At 41.8% G+C, this 27,066-nt stretch overlaps 1 protein-coding gene across 4 annotated transcripts in view; it reads right to left on the bottom strand.

Annotated features, from left to right (window-relative positions):
* The window catches only part of LOC125452515 (KH domain-containing, RNA-binding, signal transduction-associated protein 2-like), a 507,520-nt gene extending 484,584 nt beyond the window's left edge, over positions 1 to 22,936 (bottom strand). For all 4 annotated transcript variants that reach the window (XR_007247568.2, XR_007247564.2, XM_059645528.1 and 1 more), the window contains exon 1: positions 22,664 to 22,936. Coding sequence is in view for 2 of the 4 variants with exons in the window: in XM_059645528.1 (XP_059501511.1) it covers positions 22,664 to 22,754 (91 nt within the window). In the remaining 2 variants the exon portion in view is untranslated. The remainder of the gene's footprint in view (positions 1 to 22,663) is intronic.
* Positions 22,937 to 27,066: the final 4,130 nt, after the last annotated feature.

Below are 27,066 nucleotides of genomic sequence, written 5' to 3'. Positions count from 1 at the left end.
AATGCAATGATAATACAGTAATTTTCTCCTTAGACAGTCATCTTGCTAACTCGGTGATCTTCTCTCAGTAAAACACACTTTAATAAATGATGAATATCTTGCTTAGAATTTTTTTTACTGAAACAATAAATGAATTTGGAAAATGAATTCTCTGCTCGAAGCAAGATTCCATTTTCTCACATTTCATAGCTATATATAAACATCAAAATTAACAGTCTCACTAACTAAACATTGTATGTTCGGTGGTTATTTAACAAACTTCTTCAGATTTTTAAAAAATCATTGTCTCACAGTCTTTCCTATTGTTAACTTGTGGAACCATATCATTTTTGATAAGGGTTGGAGTGTGGTAGTCTTGGGGTGGGTGGGTGGCAGGCAGTCCCTGACTCAAAAAATATCCAGGTTAAAATCTGGCCCAAACTTGCTAAACAGTCAGTTTGGAGGATGGAAATATCTTCTGCAGGCTTCCTTTCTCTGAAGGGAAGTAGATCTGTCTTTCAGGCTCCACTCAGCATCTTTAGGAACTGTCCTGTAACTCAGTTAATTCTGATCAGCTTTGACAGCTGCGCCTAATGTAGGTAGGATTGTCCCCTTGAGAGAAGAGAGCTAGAGACCTGAGACCAGGATCTAGGCTTGCACTGAAGTCCAGTACTCAGAGAAATGAGTGCTGTCAGAGATACCTATCATCTGATGAGACCTTAAACTAAATCCTCATCGGACATCTCAAGCAAAAACAAAAGATCTCATGGCACATTTCAAGGAAGAGCAGAATTAATCCTGGTGTTGTGGCAAACATTTATCCCTTAATCAACATTTAAGATCATAGTCTTGCATGTGATTATCTCATTTATGGTTTAGGGAATCTTGACGTGTGGAACATCAGCAGTCACATTTCCAATACTTGTAACAATGATGACATTTTCAAGGCAATTCGCTGGCTGTAAGGGTCCTGTGATCTTTAAGGAGGCTTATATATATGCAAATTTTGTGTCTTTGTAGTATTTCATCAGTGAGTAAAAGTTCAGTGATGGAAGGTGTCATCAACAATGCTATCAAGCTGTACTTGCTGAGCAATAGCCTGCTTATTGATGTCCAGTTTGGTTCCACCAGAGTCACTCAGCTCCTGATCTCATTATAGCCTTGGTTCAAACATGGACAAAAGAGCTACGTTCCAGAAGTAAAGTGAAAATGACTGCCCTTGACACCATATAAGTCAGATTGACTGAGTGTGGCTTGAGGAGCCCTAGCAAAAATTGAATTAACGGGTATCAGGGAAAAACTCTTTGCTGTTTGGTGGAAGATAGTGGTGGTTGGGTGAGTGCAGTCGTCTCAGGTCCGGTACATCTCTGCCAGTGTTTCTCAGTGTAGTGTATTAGGCCCAACCATCTCTAGTTACTTTATCATTGACCTTCACTCCATCTTAAGCTCAGATGTGGGAATGTTTATGATCGTATAATGTTCAGTACCATTTGAAGTCCATGTTAAAACGTAACTTGACTTGGACAATATCCAGGCTTGTGCCAAAAGGTGGCAGGTAACGTTCACACCACACAAATGCCAGGCAATGACCACTTCCAACAAGACAGAATCTAACCATCAACCCTTGACATTGAATGGCATTAGTATCACTGAATGCCCCACTGTCGGGATTACCACTGACCAGAAACTGAACTGGACTATCCGTATAAAAACAGTGGCTACAACGGGAGGTCAGAGGTTAGGAATCCTATAATCAGTAACTCGCCTCCTGACTCCTCAGAACATTTCCACCATCTACAAGGCACAAGTCAGGAGTGTGATGGAATACTCCTCATTTGGCTGGATGAGTGCAACTCCAACAACACTCAAGAAGCTTAAAACCATCCAAGAGATAACAGCCCTCTTGATTGGGACCATATCCACAAATATCCGTTCCCTCCGCCACCAATGCTCTGTAGCAGTAGTCTGTACTATGTACAAGATGCACTGCAGAAATTAATCAAACCTCCTTCCAAACTCACAACCACTTCCATCCAGAAGGGCAGCATGTATAGGAGAACACCACCACTTGCAGGTTTCCTTCCACGCTACTCACCATCCTGACTTAGAAATAGATCACTGTTCTTTCAGTATTACTGGGTCAAAATCCTAGAACTCCCTCTCTATTGTGCGTCTACCTACAGCGCATGGACTACAAGGGCTCAAGAAGGCAGCTGACCACCACCTTCTCAAGGGAAACTAGAGATGGGCAATAAGTGCTCACCTAGCCAGTAACACTCATATGCCATGAATGTACAAAAATAAATAAGAGATTGAATTCTTTAGTTCTAGTAAACTTTTAGTTTCCCAAAAAGGGCAATGAGATAACCTCCCCAGTTTTTCTTATTTTACTTTGTGATGCTGTTGGTTGCAGGATGAAAGTTGACTGAAGACATTGCTCCTGCTGTTCCTTTGAAAATGACACTAGATCCCTTATATCTACCTTCAGCACCACACTGAACCATCAGCTAACGATGCCTGCTCAATGCTGGGATGAGGTTTGAAACTCCAAACTTCTATTTGTCATGATGCCAGATGAGCCCAGTTGACACCTTGTCACACATCTGATGAGAGGCAAATGGAATGTATTTCTAACTTAAAAAGCGCAGCTTCACTCTTCCTAAATTTCTCCCAACTGGCAGTAATAACAGTCAAATCAGATCCCAGAATGAAACCTGGCTTGATAAACCATAACTTTTAATTTTGCAATTGGTTACTGTGATGGCCAGTCACTGAACACATTTGTAAGAGGCGGTCAATGTCTCTTTAACAAGAGAATGTCAGAGTTTATTACAAACCAGAGAAATAACAAAAGACATTTCCAAATTGTCAGATATATAAAAATTAAAAACAGCAAAAAGGAAGATCCAGCCCTTTTCCCCAGCAATGTCATTTTACAGCTAATTGGTTTGTGAAGTATCAAGCTTATCAATTATTTTAAAATTTCTTACTCAATCGATGAGGTTGCAAGCATTTCTTTTCAGCAAAATTCCACGCATTCACTGGATGGATTCTCTGTCTCTCCCCAAGACACAAAGACATAGGTTAACTCATTGATTTTTCCCACAGAACGCCAAGTAAACAAACACAGGGCTTTGTCCAGTGACTTTGACCATTTTGAGGCTGTTAAATAGCACATCGGATGGTTTTCTTCTAAATTGCATCTGCTTCTGGTGTCCAGCTCCTCTTTCTCCAGTGCTTTACAGCTCAATTCAGTACATCCTTCAGCAATTATCTCATCAGGTAGCATCCACTCCTATGGACAGGGTTGCATGGTTCTGCCTGTAGTCCTTCAAGACTATACAGACACACAGTTGACTGAAATGAAGGTTAAGGTTCCAACAGACAAAGATTTCCTTCTACATTGTATTAGGGATGAGAATTAAACAGGACCATTGTTTTCCACAGTTAATACATGGAAACAATACGCCCCATATACAATATTTTTCACCTCAAAGCTGGTTCAAACCTTTCAAGATGCTACACCATGGTCTACGTGAACAGTTGACTAATTGGAAAGCTGTAGACATATTATGCTTTCTCTAATCTGGATTTGATTATTTTCTTCACCATTTCGCCCTGCTGTAGTCACACTGCACTTTCTCTGATTAGCTGATGAACCAAAGACCCATAAGTTCACCAATATTACACTTTAGCCAGGTTTGAGATTTCCGAGCCTCCCATAGACATTACATGTATAATAGGAAACTTTGAATAAAGTTCTATTTCCCCATTACACTGCACTGCACCAGATAGCTCTCAGCTCAAGTATGGAATTCCAATGGTATCCAATACTGCACATAAGTTAATGTACATCAAGTTTAATTTGCCTATTACTCCCTCATCACCTACATACACGCACTGTCAAGCTGCACTTCAATCTTCAATCCTCTATGTCCTCAATCTTCCCTATTCTGTAATCTCATCCAACTACAAACATAACATCTCTAATTCTGGCCTTTTCTGAACTTCCAATTTTATATAAATCTGGCATCAGAGGCTGTGTCTTCAGCTGCATAGGTCGAAAACTCTGGATTCTCCTGAAATCTCTATCTGTCCCTCCTCTTTTGACACAATTCTGTTTAAAAATCAATATTTGATCATACGTTTGGTTACTGCTATATAGACAATGGTTCTAAGTATTAATGCTGTAAACTGCATCAACCTCCATCCAATCTGATGTTATCAAAAGTACCTGAGTGGGGGAAGCCAGAATACCTCTGAATCTCGAGGAAGACAAATGTGTTATCCCATATCTCCCAACAGACTTAGTAACAGCGGACTGAATCTTACCAAAATTCAATTAAATGTCAGTTTCATTGAGTATCTTAGAAGATTTCTATGGTACCATTCTCAAATTCATCTCAATAACTAGCTTCTGGGCTGTTATACCTCTCCGCTAGTCCATTGCTAGTTTGTATCTTCCTCTTGCTATATCCAAAATTACTCGTCACTGCCAGGGTAGCACAAGATCGCCAGCATCAGAGCCACATGTAGAAGACCATTGTCCACCCAGTCAAGAGCTGGCAGTCTGGAGCTGCCACACACAGTTAGAGATATTTAGGCGGGGCTCAGCAAATAAGAGGAAATTGGTGCACCACTATGCAGACAGGAAGCCAGAGGTCCTCGTGGATTGAATGGTGCTGAGCAGAGACCCAGGATCAGCAGAGGAGGCTAAGATGCAGATCTTGGCAGCAGGGTAGTCTGAGGGTGCCACAAGGGTCATTGTGGTCTTTACATTCCAGAGAAATGCTGAGCAAGGCAAGTGCCACCACATTCACTCTACTATCTCTCACTTATTTTAATTCTATACCCACCTCCCACCAAAGCTTATGCTCTGTCATTCTCACTATTGCCTGAAACATATTCCCACACTCAGTTCCACTCACTCTCCCCCCAAACCTCTGCATAGTAATCCTGTTATGCCCTCTGTACTGCTTACTCAGGACTCCTTAAACCCCACCATAGTTCCTCCAGCTGCACCAGCACAAACAGTCATGCCACCCACTATCATCTCATTCAATCCCATGCTTCCTTTCATTCTAGGAAAAGCACAGTCCAAGGCAAGGAGAAGAAGGCAAGATATTCTTCTTCTTAGGCCCTCTCAGGAGAGGACCTCAGCTTTTTATTGAAGAGGGCAGGTTGGGGGGGGGGGGCGAAGAAAACCTAAACCACTCCTGCAGAGATGCTGAGCCCTGCATGTCCCAGCAGCAGAGTACGATGCATGCTCAGACATAGTGCGAGGGAAAGAATGAAAATCTTCTGAGGGTACACTGGTGGCTTGAGTGACAAGTCAATGTAAATAAGTTTTTGCACTTGTAAATAAAATGCCCTTTTCACCATTGTCTGCGGAAGTCTCAGTCCAGCAGTAACTTCAAATGTGGAAGTTAGAGTCCACCTTCGTCAGCAGTCCACAGTGTCCTTTGGTCCAAACTATGAAGTGACCAGCTCCTACCACAAATGTAGGCAGTTGTTAAGTCACAGGTTACTGCTAATTTGGAACTTGGCTCCATCTTTCCAGATAGATAATCAGTATCACAGGCATTAACAGGATACATTTATAGAGTCATAGAGCTGTATAGCATGGAAACAGGCCCATTGGTCCAATTCGTCCATAGCAACTCAATATCCCATTTGCCAGCATTTGGCCCAGATCCTTTTAAACCCTTCCTATTCATAGAGCCATGTGGCCCTTTAAATGTTGTAACTGTACCAAACTCCACCATTTCCTCTGGCAGCTCATTCCACAAAGGCAAATCTTCTGCATGAAAAATTTACCCCTTGGGTCCCCTTTATGTCTCTCCCCTCTCACCTTAAACCTATGCTCTTTAGTTTTGGACCTCAGGAAAAAGACCTTGCTATTTACCCTTTCCACAACTCTCACGATTATATAAACTTCTATAACGTCACCCCTCAGCCTTCATGGCTGTGTTTCATGATATAGATAGAAGTAATTGAGGCAAGGATTTGGACTGCAAGCTAATGCTGAGGGTTCAAAAGCAATGTATTATTCACAAGTGTGTTTCAGCTTCATTTTATGGAGCCTGTGCAATATTGTTACCCTTTGAAGTGGCTCATATCGCCTAAAATTGAAATTTCACAGAATGAAGCACTAAACTCTCACAATCTGGGTGTTGTCACAGCCATGTTCATCTCATTGCGTACTTGTCAATTATCACACAATGGAGGGACCTGCGCCCACTCCTCAGGCAGTGAGTCTCATAAATCAGTGAATCCTCAAACTAAACACTGACTTTCTGGTAGCTATTTAATCTGCCACTCATTTGCCCACTTTATGCCCCAGCTCCAGGTATATCGAGTAAGCAACTCAGGGCTGATAGTGCATTGTTCCCCCATGAAAGCCAGTGTCCTGTATTCAGTTGATAAACTCCCCCTTCACTTAAGCCTTTTCCTCCAATGCTGTATTATCTCCGCCCTCACTTATCGAGGGAGTTGTCCCCCTACTTCATAATTGTATTCTCCTCTGGATCCCAGCATTCTGACTCCAATCCCCACAGCTAAGTACCCCACTGTTCTTCCAGCACCAGTGGCTCCTGATAACCCTCTTCCCACCTTTATTTACGAGTGCACTGAAGTGTAAAAGCCTATTGTAAATGGTTCGGAGATGTGCCATGATGATGTAGTGAGGTTGGTATTGCTCTGATCTGAATGTCTATGGATATGGGATGTGTGCAGTCACTGCCCATGCAGTTTGCCCTAGATATTGGTTCCCAATGTCCAGATGGAAACATGGAGGAGCAATAGTGAGCTGAAGTCAGCAGGCACCCTCTTTGACTTTCATGTTGGGAATTCTTGGCTTCTGCTTTCTGTCCAGCAGATAGGAGAATATGAAAAAACATGATAACAACTTCAGATGTAGTAGTAGAGGTGAGAATGAATGATAACTCTCATCACATAGGCCTCACCGCTCACTAATGAGAATTTGATCCAGATTTTGCTTCAAAAACGTGACTTCTTGGTCTCGACATTAAGAAGGGCATTACTTGACATCTCACCTGATTTTCTCACATTTCTTATCATAACCCACATTGGCCAGAATCTTGTGAGGCTTTGAACAATGTCTGATTTTATGAATGTAACCGGATTGAAATCATCCAATAAATTGATCTGGATTTTCCAACAGCCAGACAGTCAGTATTCAAGAGTAGTTATAGGAGAATCCCCATCATTACACACTCTAAAGGAATGGCCCAAGGGGCTGAGTCGCTACTCAGGGTAGGTGTCTGCCTAAGTATTATGACTTTCGTACGTGCAGGTTTTATTTGTCACCACCTCTTGACAAACTTTCAGAAAATGAGCCAGATGCACACCAGCAACTACATTCTTCTCTCATTTTAAAACATATAGATCATACATGTATATGACGGCGTTATTGAAGTAAACCACGATTCTTAGTCAATACTTCAGAAAGAAACCTCGCACAGAGAGAGATTTACATCACATTGAATTTTGTCTAAACAACCCGCAACAAACACGTTATTATTTTTCAGTCACATCAGTCACCGGCTCTGTGAAATATGAGATCAAGAAATACTGACAATGCTCAGGAAAGTGACTATGGCTCTTTAGTGCTTTAAAAATTTCTATATTACAGTCTGCAATGTCCTGTATCTATTTAACTGATGATTTGTCTCAATGACACACTCTCTTCTGCCTAATTCAAGACTCTCTGTATGGCACAGTTTGTTTTTGCACATTTTATTCATCCTCTTCCTTTTCCTATTGAAAACTCTTGTTCCTAGGAGCTGGCTTCCATATTACTTGCATTGACAGTCCATCATTAACATGCACTCTGTGGGATATTCAATAACTGAGTATTGAATTGTATTGGCCTATGATACATGTAGAAGTCTTCGGTCTAAGGTTCGAGCATGTGACTTTTCTAACAAGAGGCTACTACCAAACCTGATACTTGGCAGCAAATGTATTTTGGAACAACGAAGACAACCCTACATTCATCTCAACTAGTCATCCAAGGTGCTTTGTACCATCAGTAATAAAAGTTAAAATAATTGAGGATTGAAGCAACAAATTATGCGGCTTCTAAACACTAACTGAGGCAAAACCTTTTAAAAGCTGACAATGTTAAATAAACATTATAATGATTATTGGCAAAAAAAATCAAGCTATACTTCTAAGCAGGCATTATTGCACTAATCCTCATTGGTTTATATTAACTAATAAAATGCATTCTGACACTGAGAAAATAAGACAAAATGAATCAGGGAGAGGCAACAAATCACACGGTGTATATCTTGCAGCAGCCGAAATTACTGATGATGGAAACTAAGTGAAAAACCCTACACTTGGCTGCATTGGGAGCAGACACATGCACAGATTGTAGTGTTATGATCCCAGTTGGTAGTGATACCGGACAAGTCAGATCACAGAATGAAACCTGGCTTGATAAACCATATGTTTAATTTTGTAGTTGGGGTTATTGTGGTGGTTAGTCACTCAAACATATTCATAGGAAGCTGCAGACATTCTTTAGCAACAAAGCCTAAGTTTATTGCACAGAAAGAAAACAAACAAACAATATTAAACAGTTGGAAGATCTTTGCAGAACCTGCAAAACAAAGTTTGAACTTGTTCCCCAACAGTATCCTTTTACAGATACTCAATCCCAGAGAAATTTCTTTCCCATCCGAACACTTGGTTTTACTGAACCAACTCCTCCCAGTTTCATTCCCTTGAACTTCAGAAGCAAATTTATGACTGAGTCGCTTCCTGAGTTTGCAGACATGGACCTCTCTCAGTTCTGAGTGCCTAAACTTGCTCTGTTCTAACTACTTGAAGACTTGAATGCTTCACGAACTAACGCCTCAATTATAGCAACTGGTCCTCTGAGCAAAAACTTGACTCTCCTGCTAGGAGAAACTTTTCCCTCTGAACTGAATTTCTTATTCTTCTGAAAAAAGACCCCAAATCTCGTGTTCTGATGTCAAAATTAAAATAAGAGCTTTCTGGTCTGTTATGAGCTCAGCAGCATACATTTTCTATCAACTAATATGACAGGGAATCTACTAGGCATTTGATTGCAATCCTATGCTTTCTGGGAATTGAAACAGTTAAGTAAGTGCAAATGACCTTCTGACCTATTTCTTAAAAAAAGGACTTTCACAGAACTGACCCCAAGCATATATATAATAAAGCTTAGATTATAGTAGGAAAACAATCACATATTCAAGCAAAATTAATTCTAAACCAAATTATGATACGAGCCAGATCAGGAGGAATTAGTTATTCTCCACAACTAGGTGAACCACGTCTGGTTGCATTTGGCTTGGTAATTTCAACAGCAGTCACCTGTTGAATTGATTTTAAGATTTGTCATATTATCTGTAAAGTTCTCTGCTTGACTCTAATGCTCATGTAGGTTACTGAGGTCAACAGAATGAGGAGTTGAAAATCAGCATTAGTATTATCTTGATGTAATTAAAAATATCAAGGTTAGGTACAGTTGAGGGAACTCCGCTGTTCTACCGATCTCAGCTTTCCATAAAAACCTAGGGTTTTACCATCAGAACCACTGAATAGTTTGAGATTTTTTTTGCCTCCATTACCTTACATGACCCAGAACGTCACTCCAGGTCTTATCAACTGTGAGAAAAAAATTGCTTTCAGAACTTTAGCTCGATAAGAATCAGAAGCACCCAACGGTGAACATCTCGCTGACACATCTCCACTGCCAGTTAACGAGAAATGGCCTAAGGTTGCTGACACTCCCTGGCAGGACAGAACCCCATGGTGCACTAGCTCATGATTTCATTGACATGCATAAATGAACAGAAAAGCAGGTAGGTTTGCTTTCCATTTAGTTGTTCATTTCTGGGACCTGCAATTTCACAATGATGATTACCCCTAACATACTACCACAGATCAACATTTTAATTCCATTCACTATCTCACACATCCATTCTTTTCCACCACATCTTGCTTCATGACGGCAGAGTTTAAAAATAAACTTTACTTTCTGAGATAATGGGAATTGCAGATGCTGGAGAATTTGAGATAACAAAGCGTGGAGCTGGATAAACACAACAGGCCAAGCAGCATCTTAGGACCACAAAAGCTGACGTTTTGGGCCGAGACACTTCATCAGAAGAGGGGGAATGGGGAGAGGGTTCTGAAATAAAGAGAGAGAGAGGGGCAGGCTGACCGAAGATGAATAGAGGAGAAGGTAGGTGGAGAGGAGAGTATAGTTGGGGAGGTAGGGAGGGGATAGGTCAGTCCAGGGAGGTCAGACAGGTCAGACAGGTCAAGGGGGCGGGATGAGGTTAGTAGGTAGGAAATGGAGGTGCGGCTTGAGGTGGGAGGAGGGGATAGGTGAGAGGAAGAACAGGTTAGGGAGGCGGGAACGAGCTGGGCTGGTTTTGGGATGCAGTGGGGGGAGGGGAGATTTTGAAGCTGGTGGAATCCACATTGATACTATTGGGCTGCAGGGTTCCCAAGCGGAATATGAGTTGCTGTTCCTGCAACCTTCCAGTGGCATCATTGTGGCACTACAGGAGGCCCAGGATGGACATGTCGTCTAAGGAATGGGAGGAGGAGTTAAAATGGTTCACGACCGGGAGGTGCAGCTGTTTATTGTGAACCAAGCGTAGGTGTTCTGCAAAGCAGCCCCCAAGCCTCCACTTGGTTTCCCCAATGTAGAGGAAGCCACACGGGTACAGCAGATGCCGTATACCAGATTGGCAGATGTGCAGGTGAACATCTGCTTGATGTGGAAAGTCATCTTGGAGCCTGGGTTGGGGGTGAGGGAGGAAGTGTGGGGGCAAGTGTCGCACTTTCTGCGGTTGCAGGGGCAAGTGCCAGGTGTGGTGGGGTTGGAGGGGAGTATGGAGTGTACAAGGGAGTCCCAGAGATAGTGGTCTCTCCGGAAGTCTGACACTGGATTTTACGCCACAGAAATAGGCTATTCAACCTCAGAGAACAACGCTAGCACTCACATCCCAAATGAACTTCCTTCCACCTTGCTTCACCTCACTCTGATTAAAATTTGTTTTCCATTCTCCGTCATGACTTAGTTCAGCTTTCCCCTTAAGGACCACTTACCCCAACTATTCCCTGCATGGCAATGTTCCCACAGAGCATGATGGATCTAGAAATACAGTGCAGGTTGTGAACTGTAATACGTACCTTCTGTTCACAACCGCTCAAAAGAAAAATTAGAAGGATTTCTTGTTGAAAAAATGGCCACACACAATTAAAAATTGACTGTAACACTGTTAACAGTTACGTTCCGTCTCAGAGTTAGAATGTCAGCATGCCTTTAAAGGAAATGCTCGTACTATCATACTGTATCATAGTATGTGACTGGAGGATATAAATATCTCACGTTCCCTCTTACCCTGGGATCACTTGATGTATGACACACTACTAGAAGGATTCTGCTCTGCTGATATCGCAGCGATAGATGAATGTTACCCTGGACACAGATATAGCTGAGAACCAGGGCATTTAGCATATAATCATTAGTTGTAATAGATATCAGTTTGATTCTTCAATTCTGTGATGTCCACACCCATTTTCTTATGTCAACAGGAGATAACATAAATTTTGCTACATTGGGTAAAATATCTTGCTGGAAGTAAAAGTCACATCAAGTTCCACATTCTTATCTCTGTCTAGGAAAAGAAGCTTGTCCTGCGTTTACATCTGAACACTTTTTAATCTCTTAACATGGAGTGGTCATCTTTTTATAATGTCTCAAACTTGGATATTTTATTTATGCCTCAGTGACCAGAATTAAAATTGTATAGGACTAGACAAGTATGTTTATGTGAAACAAATAAGACTAAGAAATGCTCTTGACAGATTAGTTGTGGGAAGAATACTTCTCTTGTGGGAGAGTCCAGAGCAGACACTGTTTTAACAGGAAGATATTGCCTATTCGAAAAGAAATAGGGAGAGTCTTTGGAATGTTCTCCCTCAAAAGGCAGTGAAAGCAGTGTTTTGAATTTTTTAATGGCAGAAGTGAATAGATTCTTGGTAAGCACAGGGTGAGCGGTTAAAAGGGATAAATGAAATTATGGAACCATCAGATCCGCTATGATTTTATTGAATGGCAGAGCAGGCGCAAGGGGTTAATAAGCCACCTTTGCTCCTAACTTGTATGATTTGTTGGTTTGATGCCTTCAGAATTCCTCTCTGCTGATCTGGCAAGGGTTCGGCATCTCGTTTGATTTGTTGCCTGCTGTTCCATAACAACTGGGCAAGGGGAGGTGGGGGGTGCAGGCAGGATCACATGGCTGTGACCAAGGTGGGGAGCCTGAGAGGACAAGAACCCCAGCTCTGCCGAGGATGGAAGCTGCAGGGGCTAGGACTGTGTGGGTGGGGGTTATGGGGGCGGCGGCAGAGTTTCCCCTATAAGTTGGGAGTCTACGTGTTAATGAACGTGTTGCCGTTGAAAATTGCGTTCTCTTCTTTCAATCAGGTGGTTCTCGGATCTTTATTTGTTTGTTTTCATTCACCCGTTTATTGTCCATATCTGTTCTCTTCCCCCTCCAAGGGCAGGCCAGAGCTAACCACAAGTGTGAGGCGATGCACTTTGGTAGGAGTAACCAGAAGGCAAAGTACAGGGCTAATGGTAAGATTTTTAGCAGTGTAGATGAGCAGAGACATCTCGGTGTCCATGTACACAGATCCTTGAAAGTTGCCACCCAGGTTGACAGGGCTGTTAAGAAGGCGGACAGTGTTTTAGCTTTTATTAATAGAGGGATCGAGTTCTGGAACCAAGAGGTTCTGGTGAAGCTGTACAAAACTCTGGTGCGGCCGTACTTGGAGTATTGTGTACAGTTCTGGTCACCGCATTATAAGAAGGATGTGGAAGCTTTGGAAAGCGTGTCGAGGAGATTTACTAGGATGTTGCCTGGTATGGAGGGAAGGTCTTACGAGGAAAGGCTGAGGGACTTGAGGCTGTTTTCATGAGGGAGAAGAAGGTTGAGAGGTGACTCAATTGAAACATATAAAATAATCAGAGGGTTAGATAGGGTGGATAGGGAAAGGCTTTTTCCTAGGATGGTGACGGCGAGCACGAGGGGGCATAGCTTTAAATTGAGGGGTGAAAGATATAGGACAGATGTCAGAGGTAGTTTCTTTACTCAGAGAGTAGTAAGGGAATGGAACGCTTTGCCTGCAACGGTAGTAGATTCGCCAACTTTAGGTACATTTAAGTCGTCATTGGATAAGCATATGGACGTACATGGAATAGTGTAGGTTAGATGGGCTTGAGATCAGTATGACAGGTCGGCACAACATCGAGGGCCGAAGGGCCTGTACTGTGCTGGAATGTTCTATGTTCTATGTTCTATGTTCTATGTTCCAGTTGAGTCCGTCACTCCATGATCTCTTACTTGAGCTTTCTCCTAACTACTTTGACACTTCAATTTTTTTTCCAAACTCTCCCTTCATCAGTAACACTTACACTCAGCTTTGGCAAAAAAAAACTGTCATATTTACACTGCACTCTTCATAACTGCAGGATATCACAAAGAATAGTACAGTCAGTTAAGTACCCTTTAAGTTTAGTCACTGTTGAAATACGGGAAGAATGGCAGGTCATTTGCACTCAGTAAGCTTCTAAAGATACGAACCAGATAAACTGATATTTTCAAGGAATTGGCTAAGGCATTGGGAAAAACTTCCCCGTTCCTCTTCAAATTAGTTCAACAGGATCACTGATGATGACAAAGGTCTTGATTTAATCTTTCATTTGAAAGAGTGTCTTGATAGTGCAGCTCTCCCCTAGTGCTACGTTTGAGGTGTAAGTGAGCCTCAGCTCTTAGGATACAAACTTGAACGCACACACTGACTTAGTGATATTTGTACAACTCCCACCTCCAATCAATATTATCAGCACTTGCAGATTTGTTTCACCAAAATCAAATGCTCCTCCATGAACCAATTTTCATTAATTTGTCAATGTTTATGTGACTTAAAAATACTGAAGCTCCATCCCCAACAGACAGTCATTCCACTTAGTGCATCTTCTCAGTCCCTTTGAATTCACTCGCTTCTTTATTTCATGACCAATTTTATTTAAAGTAGTTATTTCCTTAGAATTGTGTCACATCCATATGTGCCAAGATGCAAACTATGATACAATGCCCAAATTGGGGCTTATTGGCTCAAACAAACAAAGAAGTTTAATCGTTCTCTTTTTCTCTACTCTTCAGATTTTTAGAGCTTAACTTTATGATTTGAACATTTCTGCCTTTCAGATAAATAAATAACTTGCACCTCAAAACATCACAAAGTATTTCACATTCGAAAATAAAACACTCCTTAGGTGCAACCATTGTTCAGAGGCTTATATAACAGTTATGGCATAGAAGGACACAATATGTCTGTTCTAGCATTGTGTCAAAGCGACTCAGCTTGCCTCGTTTCTCTGGCTTGTCCTTGTAGCATTCAAACCTGTTCTCTTCAAATAATCATCCAATTCCCTCTTGACATTCTTGATTGGATCTGCGTGCACCACATTCTTGTCTGGTGTGCTGCATTCCTGATCATAACCACTTGCTCTGCAAACATATTACTGTTTCTCACTCTTTGGCATTCATTTTAAATCTGTGTCCTTTGGCTCTAGATCCTTCATTTAACATGAACAGTTTTCACCCTATCTATCCTTTTAGCTACCTCCCTTGTGCTCTGGCCAATTTGTGCACCAATTGCCACAAACTGCAATAGATAAATACTAAAAGACCTGGGAGAATGCCCTTTTGATTCTCCAATAGGTCATATAATAGGACATCAGTGTTCATTCAAGAGATGGAGAGGCTCCCACTTTAAAGTCTCATTTCAGAGATATCACCTCTGGCAATTGAACTGGGTTTTCCACTGGTGTCCATTATCTCAGGAGGGGAGAAGGTTACCAGTGCACCAGATTGATACTTGGCTGCGAATGAAGAAGACAACTATACATTCATCTAACCCAGTCATCCAAGAAGCTTTGTGTCAACAACAATAAAAGATAAAATAACCTAGGATCACGGCAAAAAATTACATGGCTTATAAACAGTGTCTGAGCCTAAAGCAATTAAAAGCTGACAATATTAAATAAACAATGTAATAATTACTGCCAAAAAGTATCAAGCTGTAATTCTGAACAGGTATTACAGCAGTAATTCCCATTGATTGATATTAGTAACTAGTAAATTGTATTCTGGCATGCAGAAAAGATTTTATATTCTAAAATAAAAGTTAAGCACATCATTTGGCTGACTTTTCACTTAATCCAGTTTAATTTATTTGATTGATCCTGAAGGCTGCCTGATTGGTAAGATGAGCAAATTTCATTAACAGTAATCATTCTGAATAAATCTTGAAACATCACATCCATTATGATTCACAAGTGTATAGTATAAATGTACAATTACAAATCAGAGTCTAAATAGCAAAATCTGATAGACCAGTTAACTTGTATTCATTTTGCTTTACAAGGTTGCATGTTGGGGTCATGGGTGAGTGTAGCTGGCATGTTTAAAATGACAGAGGGATACAATGGGTAAACATGGAGAAATTACTTCTCCTAGTAAATGAATCCAGAAAAAGGGAGTACCCCCAATCTGAAACTGCAAGCCATGCTATCATGAAAAGAACTTGCAAACCAAGCTTCACAAAGAACAACAGAAATTTAAAACTGATACCCTTCTGGGTAATAATCAGTGCTCCTTTGAGATTATGGAGGCTGAGACGAACATGGGGGTGGAGGTATGAATGGAGCCAAAACGATGAACTGCCAACTGAATGGTTATACTTAAAAATGGCCTATCCCTGTACTTAGACAACTATGAAAGCATAGATTGTACCTGAGGTGAAGTTACAATAAAAAGGTCTAAGTACTTAAGAGCATTCAGATCGTAAGATATCAGAGGGAGTAGGCTATTCGATCCTTCTAGGATATTCTGCCATTGAATAAGATCATAGCCAATCCGATTGTGGCCTTGCCTCCATTACCCTATCTCTCCACGCTCACGTCCAACATAATCTTTAAGCCTCTTGCCAATCAAAAATCTGCTTAACTCAGCCTTGTGTATATTCAATCATGCAGCTTGCACTGAGGAAGCATCCTCTTGGCACCAACCTGGTTAAATCCCCTCAGCATCACATGTTTCAACAAATTTCCTCTTTCTTCTAGACTGCATTGCACACAAAGCCAAACTACTCAACCTTTCTTATTAAGGTGACCCTTTCATCTCAGGAATCAGCCAAGTGAATCTTCTCTAAACTACTTCCAACACAAGTATATCCTTCCTTAAGTAAGGAAATCAAAACTGTCCACATTACTCTCAAAGCAACCTTAACAAACCTTGGGCAGTTGTAGTGAGACCCCCTATTTTTATTTTCCATCCAGCTTGCAATAATTGTCAATATTCTATTGCCTTCTTAAATATTTGCCATCCATGTAAATATACACAGAAGACATTATTTGCTGAAGATATGTATCTACTGTCTAGATCTGCATTTTAAATTTAATGAAAAATGTTTATTTGTCTTTGAGACATACAGTGCTCCTATAACTGAAGTTAAGAAGGAAAAACACAAATATAAAACATCAAAACTTCAAGGAAAATGGTATTTACCATAGTATCTTGCAATAGTACCTTACTCTCTAATATAGATCTCCTCACAACTGGCTTTAGTAAAGAAGACATTTATATAGAGACTCTCTCAATGTCCAAAACCTCCAAAGACCTTCACAGCCAATAAACTACTTTATGAAGGAGATCACCTACAGTCAATATAGGAAACACAGCAACCAATTTGTACACTGCAAACCTCTGCAAAAAACAATATGATAATGACCAGATCATCTGTTTTAGACAATGTTGACTAAGGGCCAACCAGGACATGGAGGATAGTGATAATGGGAACTGCAGATGCTGGAGAATCCAAGATAACAAAGTGTGGAACTGGATGAACACAGCAGGCCAAGCAGCATCTCAGGAGCACAAAAGCTGACGTTTCGGGCCTAGACCCTTCATCAGAGGGGGGGATGGGGAGAGGGTTCTGGAATAAATAGGGAGAGAGGAGGAGGCGGACCGAAGATGGAGATAAAAGAAGATAGGTGGAGAGGAGAGTATAGGTGGGGAGGTAGGAAGGGGATAGGTCAGTCCAGGGAAGACGGGCAGGTCAAGGAGGTGGGATGAGGTTAGTCGGTAGGAAATGGAGGTGCGTGGAAGGGATGGGTGAGAGGAAGAACAGGTTAGGGAGGCGGAGACAGGCTGGGCTGACTTTAGGATGCAGTTGGGGGAGGGGACGAGCTGGGCTGGTTGTGTGATGCAGTGGGGGGAGGGGGCAAGCTGGGCTGGTTTTGGGATGCAGTGGGGGAAGGGGAGATTTTGAAGCTTGTGAAGTCCACATTGATACCATTGGGGTGCAGGGTTCCCAAGCGGAATATGAGTTGCTGTTCCTGCAACCTTCGGGTGGCATCATTGTGGCACTGCAGGAGGCCCATGATGGACATGTCTAAAGAATGGGAGGGGGAGTTAAAATGGTTCGCGACTGGGAGGTGCAGTTGTTTATTGCGAACCGAGCGGAGGCGTTCTGCAAAGCGATCCCCAAGCCTCCGTTTGGTTTCCCCAATGTAGAGGGAGCCACAATGGATACAGTACACCACATCGGCAGATGTGCAAGTGAACATCTGCTTAATATGGAAAGTCATCTTGGGGCCTGGGATAGGGGTGAGGGAGGTGGTGTGGGGGCAAGTGTAGCACTTCCTGCGGTTGCAGGGGAAAGTGGTGGGGTTGGAGGGGAGTGTGGAGCGAACAAGGGAGTCACGGAAAGAGTGCTCTCTCCAGAAGGCAGACAAGGGTGGGGATGGAAAAATGTCTTGAGTGGTGGGGTCGGATTGTAGATGGCAGAAGTGTTGGTGAAGGATACATTGTATCCGGAGGTTGGTGGGGTGGTGTGTGAGAACGAGGGGGATCCTCTTGGGGCGGTTGTAGTGGGGGCGGAGCGTGAGGGATGTGTTGCGGGAAATGTGGGAGACGTGGTCAAGGGCGTTCTCAACCACTGTGGGGGGGAAGGTTGCGGATCTTGAGGAACTCGGACATCTGGGAGGTGCAGGAGTGGAATGCCTCATCCTGGGAGCAGATGCGGCAGAGGTGGAGGAATAGGGAATAGGGGATGGAATTTTTGCAGGAGGGTGGGTGGGAGGAGGTATATTCTAGGTAGCTGTGGGAGTCAGTGGGCTTGAAATGGACATCAGTTTCTAGCTGGTTACCTGAGATGGAGACTGAGAGGTCCAGGAAGGTGAGGGATGTGTTGGAGATGGCCCAGGTGAATTTGAGGTTGGGGTGGAAGGTGTTGGTGAAGTGGATGAACTGTTAGAGCTCCTCTGGGGAGCAAGAGGCGGCGCCGATGCAGTCATCAATGTAACGGAGGAAGAGGTGGGGTTTGGGGTCTATGTAGGTGCAAAACAAGGGACTGTTCCACATAACCTACAAAGAGGCAGGCATAACTGGGGCTCGTGCGGGTGCCCATGACCACCCCCTTTGTCTGTAGGAAGTGGGAGGAATCGAAAGAGAAGTTGTTGAGGGTGAGGATGAGTTCGGCTAGGCAGATGAGGGTGTCGGTGGAGGGGGACTGGTCGGGCCTGCGGGACAGGAAGAAGCGGAGGGCCTTGAGGCCATCTGCATGAGGAATACAGGTGTATAGGGACTGGACGTCCATGGTGAAAATGAGGTGTTGGGGGCCGGGGAATTGGAAGTTCTGGAGGAGGTGGTGGGCGTGGGTGGTGTCACGGACGTAGGTAGGGAGTTCCTGGACCAAAGGGGAGAAAATGGAGTCCAGATAGGTGGAGATTAGTTCGGTGGGGCAGGAACAGGCTGAGACAATGGGTCAACCATTTAAATTCTTTTAAATCTTTACAGGGATTAAGGTCTTGCCTGAAAGCACTCCTTCATATATTGGCTTACACCTAAAATTAAGGTAACTTGATTTAGAGGGCAAAATACTTTCAATTAATACAATGTAGAAAGGACAATAGGTCACAAACTATTAAGTGGCTTATTATCAAAATTCTGTCTCAATTCAAAAGTGAACCAGGACGAGATGACTTAATGACTTTAAATGAGGCTATCTTCAAACTTGGAACAAGCACATATTGGGCCCTTGAGGAGCTTACTCTTTAGCGCCAGTTTGAAAAATTAAATTTCAATCAATAAATAATTGCTCTGATTAGTTTCATTGCATGTCATTGAGCTCATAGAACAGAAATAGGCCATTCCACCTACCTTGCCCATGTTTGTGCTCGCACCCCACATAAGCCTCCTTGCTTACACCTTTTAATCCTATTAGTATTGTATTTTTAAATTATGGAACGTTGGCATCTCTGAGTGGCTTATGTGGCCATTTCAGAGGGCAATTAAGAGTCAACCACATTGATGTCACTCTGGTGTCAGATGCAGGACAGACCAGTTAAGCAAAGCTGGTTACCTGTCCCTAAAGGAAATTAGTGAACCTAAATGTAGAGCAAATTGCTGCAGATGCTGGAATCCATATTGAAAACCATATATCACAGCAGGTCAGACAGCAAGCTAACGTTTCAACTATAGATGACTCTTCATTAGAGCTCTGATGAAGAGTCATCTAAACTTGAAACATTAGCTTGTTCTCGCTCCAAGGATGCTGCCTGACCCAACATTAGTGAACCAGTTGAGTTATTATGACAACTGTTGATAGTTGCCATGGTCACCAACACTGAGATAATTTTAATCTGCCAACTTTATTCACAGAATTTAAGTTCTACCAACAGTGTCTCAGAAGAATTAGCTTTGGATTACTAGTCCAGTGACACTATCACTATCCAAATATATCTCATTCTCCTCATTTACTCTACGTTGAAATAAATTCCACAATCACAGCATTGTCTGGATAAATTGGTTTCTCTTGAATTTTCTAGCTGATTTATTGGTTATATCTTATAGCCATTTGTTTCAAACGCCTCCACAAGTGGAAATACCTTTGTTACATGGATGTTTTTTTAAAAATCTTCTTTGAGTCCTTTGTCCACCTCAGCAACATGACTTCCACCCTGGGTAAGGCAAGGAACCAGATCCTGAACCTCTCCCAGCTGAATCCTGTTTATTAGCGTCAAACTAATCACAGTGGCCATCCAGCCAACTGGTGATTATCTAATTCAATTCTGAAAGCCAAGTCTGAATCTGCCAGCATTGGCACGCTCAGGCAATGTATTCCAAAATCATAAGTCAATTCTGGCCATGCTTTTATAGGAGGAAAGATGTTGTTAAACTTGCAGGTGCAGAAAATATTTACATAAATGTTGCCAGAACTGGAGAGTTTGAGTTATAGGTAAAGGCTGAATAGACTGGGGTTTCTTTCCCTGCAATGTCAGAGGCTGAGCAGTGACCTTATAGAGGTTTATAAAATCATCGATAGGGTAAATAGCCAAGATCTGTTTCCTAGGACGGGGTGTCCAAAACTAGGCTTAATGTGAGAGGGGACTGCATCGTAATGTAGGGAATGAGCTGTCAGAGGAAACGGTAGAGGTGGGTATAAAACAACACTTAAAAGGCTTCTGGATGGGTGTATGAATAGGAAGGGTTTAAGAGAGATGGGGTCAAATGCTGGCAAATGGGACTAGATCAGATTAGGATGTCTGTTCAGCGTGGACGAGTTGGACTAAAATATGTTTCCATGCTGTATGATTCTGACTGTGACTCTAGATCACTCTCTGCAAGGTAGATCTTTCCCATGCACTGCTGCTTCATTTAATCAATTATTTTAAATTGGTGCCCTCTCATTCTCAATCCTTCCATCAATGGAATCAAAAGTGGTGAAGAGATTTTGTAACGAATCAAATATTTCTGTTGCATTTAATTATGAAACTTGACTCTTGCAACCTGTGAATCCTCAACATCAGGCCTTGTATAGGTTTCTTAACTGCAGAGTGACAGAGCCCACCAGAAAGCAGAGCTTGTTTAAACCAACTGCCAATGTGTGAAATGCAGTACTCCTGAGGTATTCATAAGACAAAAGATATATATTTGACAAATACATTCATTTTAATATTGTTGAAAACAGACAAGTGGCCAGCACAGAACTACATGATACAAAACCAGCTTAATAACCATCCCCAATAAATGTAAGGTTTTACTTCTTATATCATCCTCAAGAATTTCTTTTTACCATCTTCCCAGTTACCTCTGTGCCTTTTTCTGAACAGCTAACTGATAACAAGAGCTACAGATTTGCTAATCACATAGATTGCCAGGTATCAACTCCATTCTGCAATCCCATCCCCACACCTGTCATAGTTGCAAAAGGTCAGTCCTATCCTTTAATAGCTGGCAGTGGTTAGTTCCAGGAATTATTCAACAAGACTTTGGGTAGGCGAAAAGAGGGAAAAATGCCACTTCCTTGCAATTTCTCTTGCAACGGAGAAGCTATCTGTCTCAAAACATGAATTAAGCTTCAACAGGCACACCACTGAAGGACATGGATTATTTTGGTAGGGAGAATTGAAGGTTGGGGAGGATGGAGGGGTGCCTTTGATCTCCAAACTTGAACTGTCTGCCTGGTTTGCACGTTGCTCTGCTGCCCTCTGTAGCTCAGAGCCAGCACCCAATTTGAAGCTTCCAAACGGCACTGGGAAGCTTGGGCTGGTTTCATAAATTTTTAAGACACATTGAATAATTGAGCACATTAAAAAAGAAAACCATCATCATCAGAAGTTGCAATGTAATGACAGCAAACAAAACTCAAAATCTTCTCTCACACATTATCAAGATTTTCAATCTTTAAGCTACAAAATAGATAATCGTTCTTCATTTATGGATTAGATTTTGAATCCTTAGCATTGAGCTTTGCTTCTGCTGATCTATACATGTAGACACATTCACTCAAAGACAAACACAGTAACACATTCAGAGACGTACAGGCACAGACAACATATTTTCAAAAACAGGTACACATAGATGCACATACACTCACAGATACACAAAATACAGGTATGCACAGAGGCGCATGTGCTCAGGCATACAGGTATGCACAGAGGCGCATGTGCTCAGATACATGCTCAGGCACACAGACACACACTTATCAGAAGATATATACCGAAGCTGACACAGCTACTGTATAAATTTAAAGACATATTATCACAGACATACAGATAAGCAAATATTTAGGCACACTTCCTGACACACACACACACACACACACACACACACACACACACACACACACACACACACAAGTAAGCACACATTCCCAGACACATACCGATATTTGAATACCAAACACTGCTCATTGTTGACTCTCACAAATATATCTAAGCACGCAAAGAGTTCACAGCTGTTAGCAATACCGGAGCCAGGACGCAGCTCACTTAAACCTGCAGCAACACCTGTTAGTCACAACTGAGGATTTGTGTAAAAGGACGATTTATGTAGCAGCACCCTAGACACACACAGGAGTATCACTCCATCACTACACGCACACGTTTCTAGGTCACTCGGAGGGAGGCTGCTGGTTTTTTTTAGGGGAAGGAGTAGTAATTTTGCAGATCAAAATACAAAGATGTGGATCGTTAAAACATCCGTCAGTGGAACAAGTAACGTGCACAACACGTTCAATTGTCGGTTGCACAACTTACCTTCAGTCAGCAGACGCGCAGCATGAACAAAAGATGGGTCCAGAGTATCTTTCTCTGCCATCAGCTCTGGCAAATATTTCTCTCTCTGCATTTTGCTCTCGTTTTAAACAAAAAACCCAAAATATATCGAAACAGAATTACAATATGTAATTCAAATAATATTTATTACTTTGCTTAAATATAAAGTCCAGAGCTAGTACTGTAGCAGTCAGTGAGGCTTATCTGTCAGTTTACCCGAAAGAGTACACTCACTCGGCCGCACTGACAGCGTTTACCGACTCCAGCAGCGTCCCTATACAGCGCCCGCCCCCACAGCCCACCTATTGGACAGAGCTCCGGACACCCGGAAGAGGCGCCGGATGGTTATTGGCTAACACCGACTATCGATCAACGTGAGTGACAGCTTGCCCATCTTTTGTCCCGTTCGCATCTCCACAATTCCTGCCTCTTTGCCTACGCCTATTTTTATACACGCAGAAACATGTAATTATGATTTTCCATTCCACAACAACTAAGAGAGCCCTTGTGCAAAGCCCTGCCACTGCTTAGTCCCCATGCTCTGCCGCATGGCTGCCGTCAAAACAACTGCCAAAGTTGTTTTTCTTTGCATGTGAGAAAGGATCTTGCTGGAATGGGTCAAAAGTTGGTGCATAACTGACATGCCTGAAAAATGCTGATCAACGCATTAAGCTGGAAGTGACATATCTATCTCTGCCTCTCAGAAGCTGACTGATTATTAACGTAACAAGGCTGAACTCCACATTCTACACACTGCATATACATGGATACTAACATCAACGTTGGCTTTACCTACCAAAACACAAACGTATATATACTTACGACAAATTTACGTCTATCTTGGATTACAACATTCCACTAAATATGGAATAGAATAGTGTAGGTTAGATGGGCTTGAGATCCATATGACAGGTCGACACAACATCGAGGGTCGAAGGGCTTGTACTGTGCTGTAATGTTCTATGTTCTAAAGCTTTATCTTATGAGTTGAGTGCATGCCCTAATGCATTGTAACTCTGTCAACAGTAGAAAAAAAATGAATATTTTAATATAACTCGCCCAATCCCATTTGCACAAATTGATTGGGGAAAGGTGAGCAGGCACTTTTTGATGAGTTTAAGAGAAAGGCGTAGACATAATGCTGCCTTCAAGCAAGCTATCCTCTTCCTCGATGGAGATATGGCCTATTTTGGGAAAAGGTGGGGGAACATGTATCTACTTCAAAAGAAGTTCCAAATGGGAAATAAATGTTCATTTTCTAGCAAGTCCTAATGACAAAGTTCATGCTACAGCTTAGGAAACAGCAGTGGCCTTGCTCCAAGTCAAATTGTCAAAGAAAGATTTCTGCATCATCCTTTTTGTCTAGACTATCGTATTTTCAGTTGGTGTTGAAAATGCGTGAATAGCAGTTCCTGCACTATCAAAGCATAGGCGCAAAGTACGGAGTGATGAGATTTATTCTAAATACGAGTTGTTTATGATCGGATATAGTAAGAACTGCTGATGCTGGAGTCAGAGATAACAGTGTGGAGCTGGAGGAACACAGCAGGTCAGACAGAATCAGTGGAGCAAGGAAGCTGACGTTTCGGGTTTTCCGTTGCTGTCTGGCCTGCTGAGTTCCTCCAGTTCCACACTGTTGTCTTGTTTATGATTGGAAGTACGCTACTGGAAATGGTGGCGCAAGCAGACTCAATAGGAACTTTCTAAAGATAATTGAATGAGTGGGTGCTTTGAAAAACTGCAAGAGGTGGAGATAACTGAATAACTTTTTCAGAGAATCAGCAGAGGCACGATGGGCTAAATGATCTGTTTTGTGATGACCATTTGATTGAAGGTAACTCAGGGCAGACACAAAAGATCAATACTACGGCAGAATGGGAGTTACAGTTCCATCTTGACCTGAATTCAGGTGCTGGGAGTATTACTTTTTCCTTATTTTTTCATCATGTGTGGGCATTGCTGGCAGGGCCTGTATTTGTTGACGATTGCACTTTAACTGAGTGGCTCAATAATTAAGGGCTGAAGGCATTGCTGTGAATTTGGAGTCAGATGTCAACCAGACCTGGTAAGAATTGTAGATTCCCTTCCCTAAAAAGACATTACTGAACGAAATGTTATTGTAACAATTGATGATACGGTACAATGGCAACAAGTCAAATTACAACAGGTCTGGCCACAAATTTGTGTTAAATAGAGATTAAAGTTAGCCGAAAAAGGCCCTATATAACCCCATAAAAACCGAAAGTATTGTGGATGCTGTAAATCAGAAACAGAAATAGACATTGCTGGTGAGCTCAGCAGGTTTGGCAGCATGTGTGAAGAGAACTCAGAGTTAACGTTTCAAGTCTGGTGACCCTTCTGAGAACTGTGGGGCAAGGGTCCACCGGACCTGAAACGTTACCTCTAAATTCTCATCACAGATACAGCCAGACCTGCTGAGCTTTTCCAGCAATCTCTACCTTTATTCATTTAAAATCCCAATCGCCCCCAAATATACCGTATGTAAGAAAGAAAAGAAACGGTAAGTGAAAAATGCCTTTATTTTTCAAGTTGTTCATACCTTACAATGGCCTGTCCTTGTGCTGTAAGAGACATTGAAAAACGATGGGAGTTAGCTGTGGAAATCTGAGTAATATCTTTCTACTTAGCAGGCTGTCTTCAGAGAGGATCAATGAAGTCAAACGTGTTTTTTGTGTTTCAGTGAAGTAGTGAAAAATCCTGGAGCATCTGTATAACACCTGTGATAGAAACTGGCTTGTGCATACTTTTAACATCATTTATTTCAGTGTGAGTTTCAATTTTAAGTTACATGTAGGTTTTCCACGCGCCTGAAGTAAATAATTAACTTGTGGTATTTCTTTAAACATGGCAATTTATTTAAAAAGTATTTGTGAAGGCAACTGCAGCAGTCCATGGGGGCTGTGTCTATTTTACAGATTTTCTGACCTAGCAAAATAAACAATCATATCTCAAGGATTTTGTTGGAAATTTCTACATTGGGAGTATTGTTTTAAAAATACCCATAGTAGTGGGAGAAGATTTGTTCCCGTTTAACTTTTTTTCTGACATTTCTGTGAAGTTCTTGCATAGAGATGCATGCATAGTACTCCTGAAAAGGGAGAATATCATGAACTAGATTACCTCAGAATAAGGAGTTAGTGATTGTCTCAGACCAGTAGTGTTGCACTAAAACCCCAGAGGACTTGAATCTGAGTTTGTTTAACTCAAGTGCATGATAGGTCCATGAACAAGCTAACAGTCCTTTCATTCTCAAAGGTAAAGTCAGAGTTGTCTTAGATCTAGTGAGGTGTTAGAGAGAGTGATTCTGGTATGAGTACTGTACAGGGAATCATGTTAGTTGCTGTACAAGGGATTTTTTTAAACTCGTAAGGGAACATTTAGACTTAAACTTTTATTGTGTTTGAAACTCTTTTAATTTGTTTTAAGTAAATCAGTTAGTTTGAACTATATTATCTTAAATTCTGTTGCTTAATAAATTTGTTTTTATGTTAAAATAAAATCTGCAACTTTGTGTGTTCTAGTCTTAATGAGAGACCATCTAGTTAAAATTAAATCAAAACAAAACAATGATCAATCAAGCCAGATTTCAGCTTTATTTCAGTAATAAGATCAGCTGATACCTTAAAACATCCTTGTGATTTCAGCTTGGAAAACAGGTGGATGAATTGGTCAACAGGGTGATAGTTTGCTGTTATATTTTGTGATTTCCTGGCCTCTAACATACTGGAGGTCATCTAATTAGCCTCATATTGTGTGGGTAGCAGCTTGACATTTGCAAAGCAATGTGGCTTTTCCATCTTTCCAATCACAAGAAGCAGTAGATTTTCAGTGCCACTCACATTGGTGAAGACCGTAGTATGTTTAGTTTCCTTCTAGTAAATGCTTCCTCTTTGAGCAGTATAGTGCAATCTGATAAAACACAGTAAAACAGTCTAGTTTCAGCCATGTTAAAAATGTCTTGTAGTGCATCCTTGTTCAGGACAAGGGTGAGATCACTTTGTGACCATTGCTGCAGATTTGTCTGTGATTTTGTGCTCCAGCGTGGCCTCACTCCATCACAGTGAGTTGGCGTGGTGATCTGGAACTTGGATTATCACAGACATTTTTCCATTAGATTTCCTATTTAGTCAGTGGGAACGGATGACAAATTGACTGTGACCAGAGTTTCAGGTGATATGAATTTGACTCATGACGATTTCACTGCAGTCTTCTGACCAGTATCACTGAGCCCGGTTTTATATTCCAACATGTTTATTGATGGAACATAAATTTTACTAGCTAAAATGCTGATGGTGGGATTTGATCTCTTGTACCCTGATCTCGTTTGGGTTAGCTAGTCCAGTGATATTACCACCACACTACCA

This window comes from Stegostoma tigrinum, chromosome 4 (assembly GCF_030684315.1).
Source record: "Stegostoma tigrinum isolate sSteTig4 chromosome 4, sSteTig4.hap1, whole genome shotgun sequence".
NCBI lineage: Eukaryota > Metazoa > Chordata > Chondrichthyes > Orectolobiformes > Stegostomatidae > Stegostoma > Stegostoma tigrinum.
The sequence above is the reverse complement of the archived record's forward strand: the minus strand, read 5'-3'. Positions and strand labels throughout refer to the sequence as shown.